This window comes from Lycium ferocissimum, unplaced genomic scaffold (genome assembly GCF_029784015.1).
Source record: "Lycium ferocissimum isolate CSIRO_LF1 unplaced genomic scaffold, AGI_CSIRO_Lferr_CH_V1 ctg10248, whole genome shotgun sequence".
Lineage (NCBI taxonomy): Eukaryota > Viridiplantae > Streptophyta > Magnoliopsida > Solanales > Solanaceae > Lycium > Lycium ferocissimum.
Genome location: NW_026713226.1, coordinates 15,039 through 28,138, shown reverse-complemented (window position 1 = coordinate 28,138; position 13,100 = coordinate 15,039). Strand labels below are relative to the sequence as shown.

The window sequence follows — 13,100 nt, the reverse complement described above, 5'->3', positions numbered from 1 at the left end:
TCTTAATGTTGAAAATAAAAGTAACGTATTAATAGTAGTAGTAATAAAATAGTGAAAAATAAAGTATTTAGCTCCAAGAAATTTGAAAGAGTAAATTAAATAAAGGAGGGAAAAAATTGGGGTGTCAAAAGTATATACTTATTCTTTATTGTCATTATTTCTTTTGAAATAATAAACCGGGCCCCATCTTTTTTTTAAAAACAAATAGGTGCTCCTAACGAAAAACTAGGCCAAATAAAGCCTTTTTCAAGCAAATCCTTTACTTTTTCCCTTAACTTTTTAATTCCAGATGCTATTCATGAAGGAATGGATATTGGCTTTATCCCGTAACACATCAATGGCAAAATCAATCTCCCGTTCCGGGAAGGCCGGAAGCTCGCCCGGAATACTGAAAATTTATTAACCTAGGACAAACGAAGAGTTGGGATTTCCCCCGCATCTGAACCAAAATGATAAAAAACCCTTTTAGCAATTCTTCCTTGCCTTGAAAAGGGAAAAAACCTACCCGAGGGTTTTTTCCCCCTTCCATTTTAGCGGTTCCCCCGGGTTAAAGCGAACCATTTTTTTTTCCAATCAACATTCATACCGAAAACCAATCCATACCCAAAAAACATCAAAGTCTACCATATTTAGCTCAATCAAATTGCAATGGTATGATGATCACAAATTACAACCACAAAATTTTTATATACTCTCTAGATCGGGCCAAACGGTGAGATATTTAAAGGTTTAATGACTCGGTTTCACCCCGAACAAACCGACAATATAAGGATAGATAAAAATAAAACCCTGATAATTAATGAAGACGCGGAGAAAAACCGTAATATACTTGTGAAAAACGGAGGCTAAGATCCTTTCCTTTTAGGCAAGTGGGTTTTAAAGATGGTTGAACTAGTGTCCCCTCCCCCTTCTTCCACGCCCGGGGGTGTTTTGGGAACCCTTGGGGAGGGATGATGAAAAAACCCCGTTGACCCCGTGGGGCCGGACCATCCTCTCAATTTTCGATGGACGCCGCACCTGGCAGGGCCCGACCGGCATCCGTCCGAACCGGGGGCCCCCCCGAATGTTCCCCATACCCTTACATATTGGGGGTGGCCCATCCGCCCCCAAACACCCCTCCCAGCACCCCGACTCAACTCGACCCGTCCAATAAATAGGCATCAAATCTCTTGCCCAAATCTAAGAGGCCTACCCGAATCCCCGGGTTTGGGATACCGCGCCCACCTCATTTAAATTCAATTTTAGCACCTCGACCGGGCCCCCTTACTATAACCCCTTCTAATCATCCTCATCCTCCCCCGTTTGGGCTTCTTCCGAATGGGAGGGCTTGGATACGAAAATACTACTCGGGAGGGGCGCAATCATCAAACAAAGGGGGCCCCTCCATTCCAAAAAAGGTGAACTTATCTCCCTACGCAACCATAGCTGAGCATCCAGCCCAAGAAAAAAACGAAGTCTATATCCCCCACTCTGTTTTCCCCCCCCGGGCGAAACCCTTTGCCCCCCGGCCCGGCGAACGTTTGGGGCAAATGATCGGAAAAGCATTTACAAACTCCCCCCCCCCTCCGGGGGGGTACATTTACCCCCAAAAAACACCTAGGTACTATACCAATGATCCCACATCTCGCAATCTATAAGAGACCAACCCACCCCCCATAACCCAAAGCATTACCCGAATTTCAAAATCCCGGGGTTTGAAATTCCGGTCCCCGTTTGGGTTTTGGGCCCAAAAAATTTTTTGGGGGGTCTAAACTAATGAAAGTGAACTGGGGACTAAGCCCTTCACCATGACCCCCACCCCGCCGGGGGCCGGCGGCCCAACGAGTCAACTGGAGCATCTCGCAAAATCCGATCGGGGCAGGAAAGGGCCAGGCCCCAGGGGGGAGGGGGGCCCTCTTGCCCGCCCGGAGAAAAGGGGGGTAGTATGCGAGGGGGTGGCACTCGAGCCTCGCTATTCCAACTCCCGGGTTCCGGGAGAACTTCTTCTAGCTCTAAAGAGTTCGGAAAGGGCTCCCTTCGGGTCGTCGTCGTTAAAATTTTGGTTCTCAAATAATTTGATTGATAATATTTTTGGACCAAATACGTTTTTAATTTTTAATTATTTAATCATTAATAAATTTTCCCAAATCGACCTTTTTTCCTTTTCAATTCTTGGGGAATTTTTTTTAAACTTTTAATTTTCGCGTAATTAATTAATCTTCCATTTTTAAAAGGTTGCCCCCGTTTGCCCCCCTTTTTACTAAACCGATCAATGGCTATATAAATGCACCCCTGGGTTTTTTCCTTACAAAAATTTTGATCTTCTCTTTTTTTTTGACAAAAAATTCATTCCCGGAGTGAGTTCGTTTGTCATAGAGTTTGCGACCCTACAACGGTGAGTAACTCGTTCTACCCCGGTAGGATATTTTCCCAAAACCCGAGTACATTGAGGGGAAAAATTTCCCCTTTAAGAATACACTTGCATTCGGTGGGCTCGTTTTAAATTTCCCATATTTTTAAGATACTATTCTTCAAAATTTCCCAGAATTCTTTTTAGTTTTCAATTTCTAATTTAAGTATTTTTCAAAAAATTGTTAAAAAAAAATACCCAATCATAAAAACCCCTTAATGGGAAAATTTTCGATTCGCCATTTATATTAAGTTTTGTATTTAATTAGAGAACTTCTAATTAAAAATTATTATGAATTTTTGGGATTGTAGTGATAATTAGTATTATCTTAGTAATTATTTTCATGTATTAGAATAAGGCACCTTACTTTAAAGACTAGGTCCTTATATATATTTGTTTTGCTAACCTACAACATGAAGGTTATAGGTTAGCAGCCTACCCACTTTTGAGTTCACTTAAATACCCTTACAATTTTCTACCATAGCATTAAACTTAGGGACTTTATCGTCATTTCATCACAAAACCCAAATTAATTTGCCTCTTCCTTCTTAAAACTCCAGCCATTGAATCTGGTGGGAAAAGACCCATCACAAGCAGCCATGGTTTTTCTCTATGATCTGAAGGTTTGCTTAATAAGAATTTAATCATTGTTTTTCTCATTACACCTTTTTTTGCCCTCTTCTCCGATTCTCAATTTCACTATCCCGCCAAACCTTCTCGTCAATCTCTCAAACTTTCATCCTGCGAAACACCCCCCCCCCCCCACCCCCGCTTCCCTCCCTCCTCTTCTTTTCCTCTGCCATTTTTTTTTTTTTTTTTTCTTTCTTTTTTTCTTTGGGTATAGTTTTATTCCTTAGATCTGTAGTGCTAGACATTTGCAACATCAGGTCATTTGTTAAACTCCATTGAACCACCAATGTCGACTTCAATTTTGGGACTAATTGTGGAACCCCCTAAACTTTTGCTCTGTACATTTTCAACATTTATTTTCTATGTAATCTTTGAAGTAATCACATGTTATAATTGGAAATGAGGAGAAGAATGATTTGTGTTGTTGCTATTCTCAGAGTTGATTAAAAACGTTAGGATCGCTGGATGCTTAAATTATCACAGGCAGAGAAAAATCTAATTTGGGGGGGGGGGGGGGGGGAGGTTTTGTGATTGGGGAAAGGAGATAAATTGGGTTTTCTGATGAAATGACGAAAAAGTCCTTAATTTTAATGCTATAATAGAAAATAACAAGGGTATTTAAGTGAACTAAAAATGAGTAGGATGTAAGAAATAACCTTCATGTTGTAGGTTAGCAAAACCCTATATATATATATGAATTAGAGAACATTTAATTCAAAATTATTATGAATTCTTGACTGTTGTACAGGAGTAATTAGTATTATCTCAGTAATTATTTTCATGTATTAGAGTAAGGCACCTTACTTTAAAACCTAGGTCCTTGGTTACTTTAGTGTTTAAATGCAGACTGAGATGCCTGCCACTATTAGCTTCTTTCTCACCCCACCAACCCCCACCCCATCCAAAACAAAAGAAAATGCAGCCTGGTGTAAAGTATCGTACGTTAGGCAAGGTCTCAAGTAGACGTATCCCACGAAGATGGGTGTAGCTCACCTTAACGCAAGCATTAGTGCTATTTTGACGGCTCGAACGAGTGACCTATATTACTGGTCACCATTGTGGAATAAATATTATGGAAAAGCTGAGCCTGACACTTTTCTAAACAAAGACTAAGCAAAGACTCTACCAAGCTCATGAGTCTAATTGCTTTCCTATATAATTGTTACTTCAATCCAACGAAAGAAAGACCTCACAACATCATATAATTATATTGGAAGAGTTTGGAAATCAAAAGGGGATGGATTCAACATTGTACAATGTCATGGTGAAAGGCAATACCAGCGATGGTGAGTTTTTTTACTTGCTGAATATCTGAAAAGGGATGAAGAAATTGGGTACCAAGTCACTCCAAAGGGCAACACTGTCCTCCACGTCGCATCCTTTTATGGCCACTCCCATTTCGTGGGAGAAGTCCTTGAGATTACTCCGGCATTGTTATGCTATAAGAACAAGAAAAATGAAACTGCACTTCACTTAGCAGCAGCTATTAAAGGGCACAAACGCGTGGTGAGGGTGCTAATGCTGGCAGTACCGGAGAGGAGAATAAAGAGACACCATGAGACGACAGATGACAATGGAGATACAGCCCTGCACAAGGCCGCGAGGAGTGGAAATTTTGGCGCTGTCAAGGTGTTGGTCAAAGAAGATCCTGAATTCGAATTTCCAGCAAACAATGCTGAGGAGACAATTACACTATATCCGGCTACGGAGTCTGATTATTGATCACATGTCGCAAATCTTGAACTTCCGATCGACCAACATATGGTGGCCCATGTGGTGAACCGCATGCCGCAACAATCCAAAGAAACAGGAGTAAGTATTTTGGTTTTTAATTTGAGTTCAAGTTATGTGTGGTATGATTCTTACACAACTGTGATTTAGTTGACTTACAAGAATCATATCTAGCCCGATAAGGTAATCAAAAATATAATAATTAGTCGTGCATATAGCTTGAATCCTTTTAAGTTATATACACTTAGATAAATTCTTACACTTGTGAATTAACTTGTTATGTTAGTTAACAATTTATTCAAGGTTACCAATCAATGCTTACTCCCTCTGTCCCAATTTATATGACACACTTTTTTTGTCGCTTAAAAAGTTAATGAAACGTTTTCTTATTTTGTAACAATTTAACTTTAAACTTCACCTTTTACGCTTAAAAAGATAAATTATAACCACACAAATATCTTTAGCTTGTTTTAGACCATAAAATTCAAAAGTCTTCCTTATTTCTTAAACTCCGTGTCTACCAAACCACATCACATAAAAGAGATTTCGAGGAGTATCATATATAATTGAGTTTAATTTATATAAACCGATAGTGTTAAAAAAATCACTATCAGATCATCTTTCATCGTTGTAGTTATGTAACTTGTCTTATTTTCATGACTACGATTTCTACATTTTATAGAGGGTTACCTGTATATACTGAGGATTGGTAGAGGCTCAACCAACAAAAGTTGTGTGAGGCTCCACCCTTTGCTTGACAAGCTAATTTAGGTCCTAATTAGTACTTTTGCTTACCCACACCTTTCTCTCTCTCTTTTTATTCTTTCCAATTATCTTTCGCTCTCTCACCTCTCTCTCTTTCATGTATCATAACGCTTTTTTTTTCTCTCTTGAAAGTCACTTAATTAATGTAAAATATTTAGTTAATATTTTTTCCTCACAAAGTATGGAACTTTTGACTTCACATTAGCACAACTGTTATTAGAATTCTAAATATGCAAAATGTAAAGAGAAAAGACATCATTTGACCCCCGAATCAAGTACGAAAACTTAGTTTAGCAATTAAACTTAAGTTGTATTTATTTACCCCCCTTAACAACTTTCAAGTTAATTAAATACCCCCCTTAGCAGCCTGGACCAGTTGAGATCTAAATTTTGTTCACCACTCGCCCACTGATTGGTCCACGTCATTAAATATTTTTTTAATTATTTTTATTTATTTAATTTTTTCTTTCTTCTTCATTCTTTACTTTTTTATTATTTTATTAAAAATAGACCCCACTCTACTACCACGCCACCACCACCGCCCACCACACCACCACCACCGCCGCCACCACCACGCCAACCCCCCCCCCCCCCCAACCAAACAACCAAACCCACCTTCTTCCGCCCCTCCATTATCATCAACGCTCCATCAACAACAATGGCTACCTTTCTTCTTCCATCAACAACCATGGAACTCCAAAATTCCAAAAAAATCAACAACCATGGAAACTCCAAAACTATCAATAACATTCTTAATTACAGAAAAAACCACATTAGTAGGTTAAAATTATAACCCCAGCACCGCCGCCATCGAAACAGCAACAAACAACTGATATCTGTACCCATTTTTCTTGCCACGTCACCCATTTTCCTATTGCTTAACACTCCGCTTGCAACCATGATATCTGATCTATTTTTTCATTCTTCTAACACAACATATATGTCAGCTTTTAACAACAACAGCATTGCATTTTTTTTTCGGAAAGACCAATTATCCACCTTTCTCATCCACTAGTAAGCTAAAAGGTAATGGGGCATAATGAAGGTATCACCATTAGAAAGGGCATTAAGAGTGGTCAAACACCAAGCATTTGTTAATTGACAATGACTAATGTTGTTAATCAACATTGCTGTTGAACGATATTCTAACGGGTTAAGAATAATAAATTTATTCGAGCATATTATGTTAGATCCGTAACAACAAACAAAGAAATCAGCTCCGATGAATGCAAAAGAAGTAAGTACGCTCGAGAGATTCGAACTCACGTAGAAAAAAATTCAATCAAGTGAAAGATTAAAGTTCGCCGCACCATTTTTTCCGATGGGTGATTTTTTGCTCTGTCGGCGGAACAAGAAGTCGGAGGAACAGAGCTTTTTCCGATGGGGTGATTTTTATTATCTTAATCTCGATGGGTTAGGCAATTTCAACCTTATGAGATGGTGGTTTGTTGGTCGGGGTTAATGGGCGATGGTAGCGGTGCAGTGGTGGTGTGATGGAGATCAGTGGGTGAAGGTGGTGGTGGGTCACGGTGACGGAGGGCGGGTGTGCGACGGGTGGGTGGGGGGTTGGAAGAAGGAGAAAGGGAAAAGAATAAGAAAGAAAAGGAAAAAGTTAATTTAAAATGGAAAATAAAATATTAAGAAAATCTTAATATATCATCCAATTAGAAGATGACATCTGTACAGTTGGGACCACTTTTAGTGTTTATTTTTTCCTCCCACGCGCTTTTAAGAGATTGGGTACACTTTCCTTCGCACGTCACCCATTAAGGGGGTAAATAATTACCGTTAAGTTGTTTAGGGGGTAAATAATTACCGATTAAGTTTTGAATTGCTAAAGTGAGTTTCTTCGCAAGTTCCGTGGGGGAAATGATGTCTTTTCTCAAATGTAAATTAAAATGCATACGATATATACTATACATGTGTTTGGTTAATTGAGGCAATAAAACGTTGAAAGACGATATTTAGCTTCACTCAGATTTATAAAAATATATTTATATATCACATTTCTAAAATAAAAAAAAAGGCGTCTGGAGCACTTAGCTCCCATATGAAAAATATAATTTATTAAAAGCAATTATTGAATAATTTATGTAGTTAACAAAGTGATTATTCCAAAATAATGTAATAAATGGTCAATCAATATTTCAGAAATGCATTAACTATTCCTTATATGTTGTATGCCATTTACAAAATTCTCACAATTATGTATTGATAATTGGTCAATTGTCAGTTTGTACATTTTAGTAGATCAAGAGAAATAAAAAAGATCTATTTCTATCTTTATCCATTTTTTTCTGATTTATGTTGGTTTATTCTTAGCATTAAAATAATGTAATACTCCGATTCAAAATAAATGTCCACTTAGCCTTTTTCACACCCCCTTAAGAAAATATTAATTTTTAGAAAAAAATAGGTATTTTGACTAAACTACCCTTTATTAATAAGACTCTTACCTATTTATGGCCTTGATTAAATAGGGGGCAAACTGAAAAAAAAAAAAGTTAATTCTTTCTTGATTATGTAAGTAAACTTTTATTTTGAACCAAAATAAAAAGGTTAAGTGAACACTTATTTGAAGCGGAGGATACTCGACATAAAGACTTTTAGTATTTTATTGATTTTTGTTGGTGCTTTACAAAGTGATTTTTAGATATACGATTTATAAATTGCATTTTAGAAATGCAATTAATAAATATGATTTAAGTTAACGTCATACACGTATACGTTTTGCATATTCTTAAAAACTTTCAAAAAAAAAAAATCTTCCTTTTTTTTTTTTTTTTCTGTAGGAGCGAGTGAGAAATGGAAGACAAAATAACAATTAATTTACTATTGAAAACTAAATATTTGTTGGCTGAACTATGAATTGTATGGCTTAATTTAGAAGAGAAAATTATAAAACTAAAAAATTTTCCCTGGTACTTTTTCCTCTTGCTAAGTTGTGTGGGTATAGTGGGCAAAATGATAGAGTGAATGATTAGAATAAAAGAGAGAGAGAAAGGCGTGGGTAAGCAAACGTACTGGTGGGACCTAGAGTTCCACTTGTCAAACAGAAAAACACCACACAACTTTTGTTGCTGAGCCTCTACCATCATAAAATTTTTAGTAGGCGGCGGGATATGTTGTCTATATTACACCAATTGCCGGATGCTTCGTGCACGGGGGGTGACTGCCTTTTAAAAAATATATATGTTTGACACATCCAGGTTGCACGAGATTACTATGGAAATGGAATCAAGCATTATGCGAGGAAAAAGACAAATGGGGCTGGAATTCGCTGCACTATGCTGTCAAACAAGGATTGAGAAAAGTAGTTTCTGAAATGCTGGGGTGGAACAAATCCTTAGCCTACCTTCCAGCAGGCAGTGAAAATGACTGGACGACCACAATTCACATTGCAGCCAGTGAAGGTTATGTAAACGTGATAAAGGAGCTATTAAATCACTGTCCAGATTGCTGGAATTGCTTAACAGCAATGGCCAAAATGCTCTTCATGTTGCCGTATCGAACAAAAAAAGAAGAGTAATCAGATTCTTTTGGTATTCTAAAGAGTTTCATAACCTTATTGGCGAGGCGGATAATGATGGCAACTAGAGGTGGCAAAATGGGTTTAAAATATGGTTATCCGCCCGATCCAACCCATTTTAAATGGGTTGGATACCCTATCCATTTAATATGGGTCCAATATGAGTCAACCCATATTATCCACTTAAAATATGGGTCAATTAATGGGTAAAATGGATAAAACCCACAACATATAGAGTGTGTTTGGTATGAAGGAAATGTTCAATTTTCCCAATGTTTGGTTGATCAAAAATGTTTTGAAAAATATTTTCTCTAGAAAACAAGTTCTTTAACCACCCCTCCTACCCCCCACCCCCACCACCCCGCACTACCTCCCTCCCCACCCCTATAACCACCGCGGCCCACCCCTACCCCTATCACCACCTACCCCAACCCTTACCTCTCACCTCCTACCACCACCCTATCTCTCAACTTTGCAAAACTAGACATTTTGTGAAAGTAGTAACTTTCAAAAATAGCAACTTTGCAAAAGTAATCACATTACAAAAGTAGCCGATTTTTCAAAACATTACTTGCGAAAAGTAGCTACTTTTCAAAAATAGTCGTTTTGCAAAAGTATTCACTTAAGAAAATAGTCACTTTGTATAAGTAGTCACTTTTAGAAAATAGCCACTTTGTGAAAGTAGATACTTTTTAAAAATAGTCACTTTTTGAAAGTAGTCAATTTTCATGAATAGTCATTTTGTGAAAGTAGTTACTTTAAAAACTAACTCTTTGCAAAAGTAGCCATTTTTTTAAAATAGCTACTTTGTGAAAGTATTAAAATAACCATTTTTGAAATGTGCCATTTCCAAGATAGTGGTCAATTTTGTAAAGTAGCCATTTTTTTAAAGTGACACAAAATGGCTACTTTTGTAAAGTGGCCATTTTTTGAAAAATGACAAAAAAAGTTGCTTATTTTTGCAAATTTGCATTTTCGGTCGTTTTCCAAGAAATAAATTTTTGCAAAACTAACCATTTTTATGTCACTTTATAAAAATGGTCAATTTACAAAAATAGCCATTTTTTGTCACTTTTAAAAAATGGCTAGTTTACAAACATAGTCACTTTTTGGGGTTGTCTTCAAAGTACAAAGTAGTCATATATGAAATAGACGCTTTGGGAGGGGGGCGGGTGAGGGTTGGGTGGAGCGGTGGTGTGGGATAGGATGGAGTTGGGGTGGGTAGGTGAAGATGAAGTGCGCTCGAGGGTGATCGTTGGGTGGGGCTGGGATTTGGTTGGGGAGTGGGTGGTGGGGTTGGGTGGATATTTTCCAAAAAAGTTTTAAAAAACAAATTCATATTTTACATTTTACCCTCTATATCTCAGTTTTAATACAAAGAACCAAACACTTGATAAAAATAAATTTCTTCATGACAATCTGCAAAGTTATCCCTATATTTATAATCCTGCATAACTTTAGTTTACGAGCCATTATGTTATACATGTGATAACTAATGTCACCCCCACCTTTTTTGTTCTTTGAGTACCTTGAGTTTTGGTATCCCTTGAGCTGAGCTTTTAGAGTCAACGAAAATGCCCCGATAAATAAATAACTAACAATAATAACTATGCCTCAGTCCTAAACAAGTTGAGGTCGGCTACATGAATACTTACTTCTTCACTTAAAGTCATTTCATAGCATCATCAAAAAAACAAATATAATAAAGTAGTGGGAAAAGTAAAGATCAGATTTCTTTATTTCCAGAAGAGCAGTAGAAACTCTTCTTCCTTGCTTTGATTGGATATACAAAATACAAGGAAATACAACAAGGTTTTCTCCTTCCTTTGATAGATTGAGAAAAATAACAAGAGGGGTTATTATTATTATGTTAGTAGCTCAGCACACCTAGTAATAGTATAGCAGTGATACATTGGCATATAGAGTGCACAATTATGCCACAGGTTCTAACACAACTAATGCCTGCTGCTTCTGCTCTTCTTCTTCTTCTTCTTCCACTTCAACAATTTCTTCATCAACCATTGCTGCCTCTTCATGTTGTTTACAGTATTTGAATATTACTAGACATATGAGTGCTGCCAAGAACCGAAAAGAAACACTTTTTAGTTCAGTGTGAAAGTTCAATCCAAGGTAGGTAAGGTAACTTCCATTTGTTAGAAAGATGCTAATTGTATAAATGGCTTAGGAAGGCTGCCAAGAACCTGGCTTAGAGAACTGGTTCAATCAATAATGAAGGAATTGGTTGGCGAATTACCTGTAAAGATTCGTGCTCTGAGACTGGTGAGGTTCCAAAATGCTATCAATGCTGATGCAGCTATCATCTTCTTGTGAGAGCAAGCACCCCAACTCTCCACCAACCGATATTTCATATACTTGGCTGTATCAACAATTGCATTTTCATTCAATTAGATGCAATAAGTAGAAGCAAATATAAATCAAGCTGAAGCACTTATTTACCTTTACTAGATATCTGATAAGAATAAGAGGAATAAAGTTTTGGGGCAGTAAAACTGATGAAAAACCCTGTCAAGATTAAACAAGCACCAACAAGTATTTAGTTTCAATTGTTTTTGAGATTACTAACAAGTAATAATGTGTATATATTTAGGACAATTGAGTGATCTTACCAAGGGCACAGAGCCTCCATACAGTTATCAAATGGCCGTACTCAGCTCCAATTATCAGCACTGGCACTAACTAAAACCACAGACAGGCACATTTCCAATCAATTACAACAATTCAAATTCTAAGCATGATAGTTGATTGACTAGTGTTAAAATATGTAAGTTTATAAATTTGAGAATAAGATAAACATACTTTGAGGGTCATAGCAGGTTCTCCTGAGAAAAGCTCTCTTGTTTTAGAAATTGCAAGATTTGCAGCTGGAAGTATCAATCTTCCCATTCTCAATATGTCATCTTCAGTCAGCTGAAATTCGCGCTTTACTTCTGTACCACCATCTCTGCAATTCAATAATGCATGAACATTCAGAACAACAGTGGGAACAACAATGCAGAAACTTAATATACTAGGTCTAAGGAATTTAAACGTTTACCTTTTGCGAATCGAATGTGAGAAGAATGAAACAATTAAAAACAGTAACCCCAATTGTGATACCATAGAAAAAATGCTGCAATCAAGAATCAACAAGAAAAATGTCATATGGAAAAAAACTCTTATGAATAAAAAGAAAATGTGAGATATAGAAGAAGAAAATATACCTAAAAGTAACTCCTTTTGCAAAACAAGAAGATAAGAAACAGAGAGACCCCAAACCAAACCAAAGGCTTGACCTTGCCACATCCCTCCACATCACCAAATCACTTAAAAGTATCTCAATTCTGTTTATTAAATCACACCCTTCTCCTTCTTTTGATTCTATTACTCAAAAAACAAAAAATACCCATTAAGCACAAGAGATAAAGAATGTTAGAAAGAATATAGATTATAAAGATTTCAGACATACTTGTTGATGCACTTGAAGTAACCAAGCTAAGCTTATCCTTTTTGGATTTACCACTATTCCTTTTCTTTCTTGGTTTAACCACTTCTTCAACTAACCCCGAATCTCTATCTTCGCTCATTTCTTGCTCCAACCTTCTTCTTGATCTTCGAATATTATTGCGTGGCGAAGCACCAATGTTAGAATTTCTGCTCCTTCGCCTTCTACGAACACTAGAGGTGGCAAAATGTGTTAAAAATATGGTTATCCGCCCGATCCAACCCATTTTAAATGGGTTGGATACCCTATCCATTTAATATGGGTTCAATATGAGTCAACCCATATTATCCACTTAAAATATGGGTCAATTAATGGGTAAAATGGATAAAACCCACAACATATAGAGTGTGTTTGGTATGAAGGAAATGTTTCCAATTTTTCCACAAGTTTGGTTGGTGAAAATGTTTTGAAAAATATTTTCTCCAAAAACAAGTTCCTTAACCACCCCTCTCTTTTCACCCCCCACCACCCCCTACCTCCCTTCCCACCCCTATAATCACCCCAGCCCACCCCTACCCCTATCACCACCTACCCCCAACCCTACCTCTCACCTC

General features: G+C 37.3%; 1 protein-coding gene across 1 annotated transcript; it reads right to left on the bottom strand.

The window, feature by feature from the left end:
- Positions 1 to 10,763: 10,763 nt before the first annotated feature.
- LOC132041459 (reticulon-like protein B17) lies at positions 10,764 to 12,772 on the bottom strand. The gene is made up of 8 exons (XM_059432172.1): positions 12,511 to 12,772; positions 12,266 to 12,422; positions 12,100 to 12,174; positions 11,862 to 12,006; positions 11,672 to 11,741; positions 11,502 to 11,567; positions 11,299 to 11,421; positions 10,764 to 11,119 (listed from the first exon to the last, which is right to left on the bottom strand). Exons 1-8 carry the CDS (start codon positions 12,770 to 12,772, stop codon positions 10,977 to 10,979), a joined length of 1,041 nt encoding a protein of 346 aa, XP_059288155.1. The 3' UTR covers positions 10,764 to 10,976.
- Between the last annotated feature and the right edge of the window lie 328 nt (positions 12,773 to 13,100).

Excerpts from the sequence above, each read along its gene's own strand:
- LOC132041459 (XM_059432172.1), bottom strand. The coding sequence starts at position 12,772 with ATGGGTTGGATCGGGCGGATAACCATATTTTTAACACATTTTGCCACC. Across the intron at positions 11,422-11,501 it reads TTATCAGATATCTAGTAAAG|CCAAGTATATGAAATATCGG; the intron begins GTAAATAAGTGC and ends TTGTTGATACAG. Across the intron at positions 11,120-11,298 it reads CAGAGCACGAATCTTTACAG|CACTCATATGTCTAGTAATA; the intron begins GTAATTCGCCAA and ends GGTTCTTGGCAG.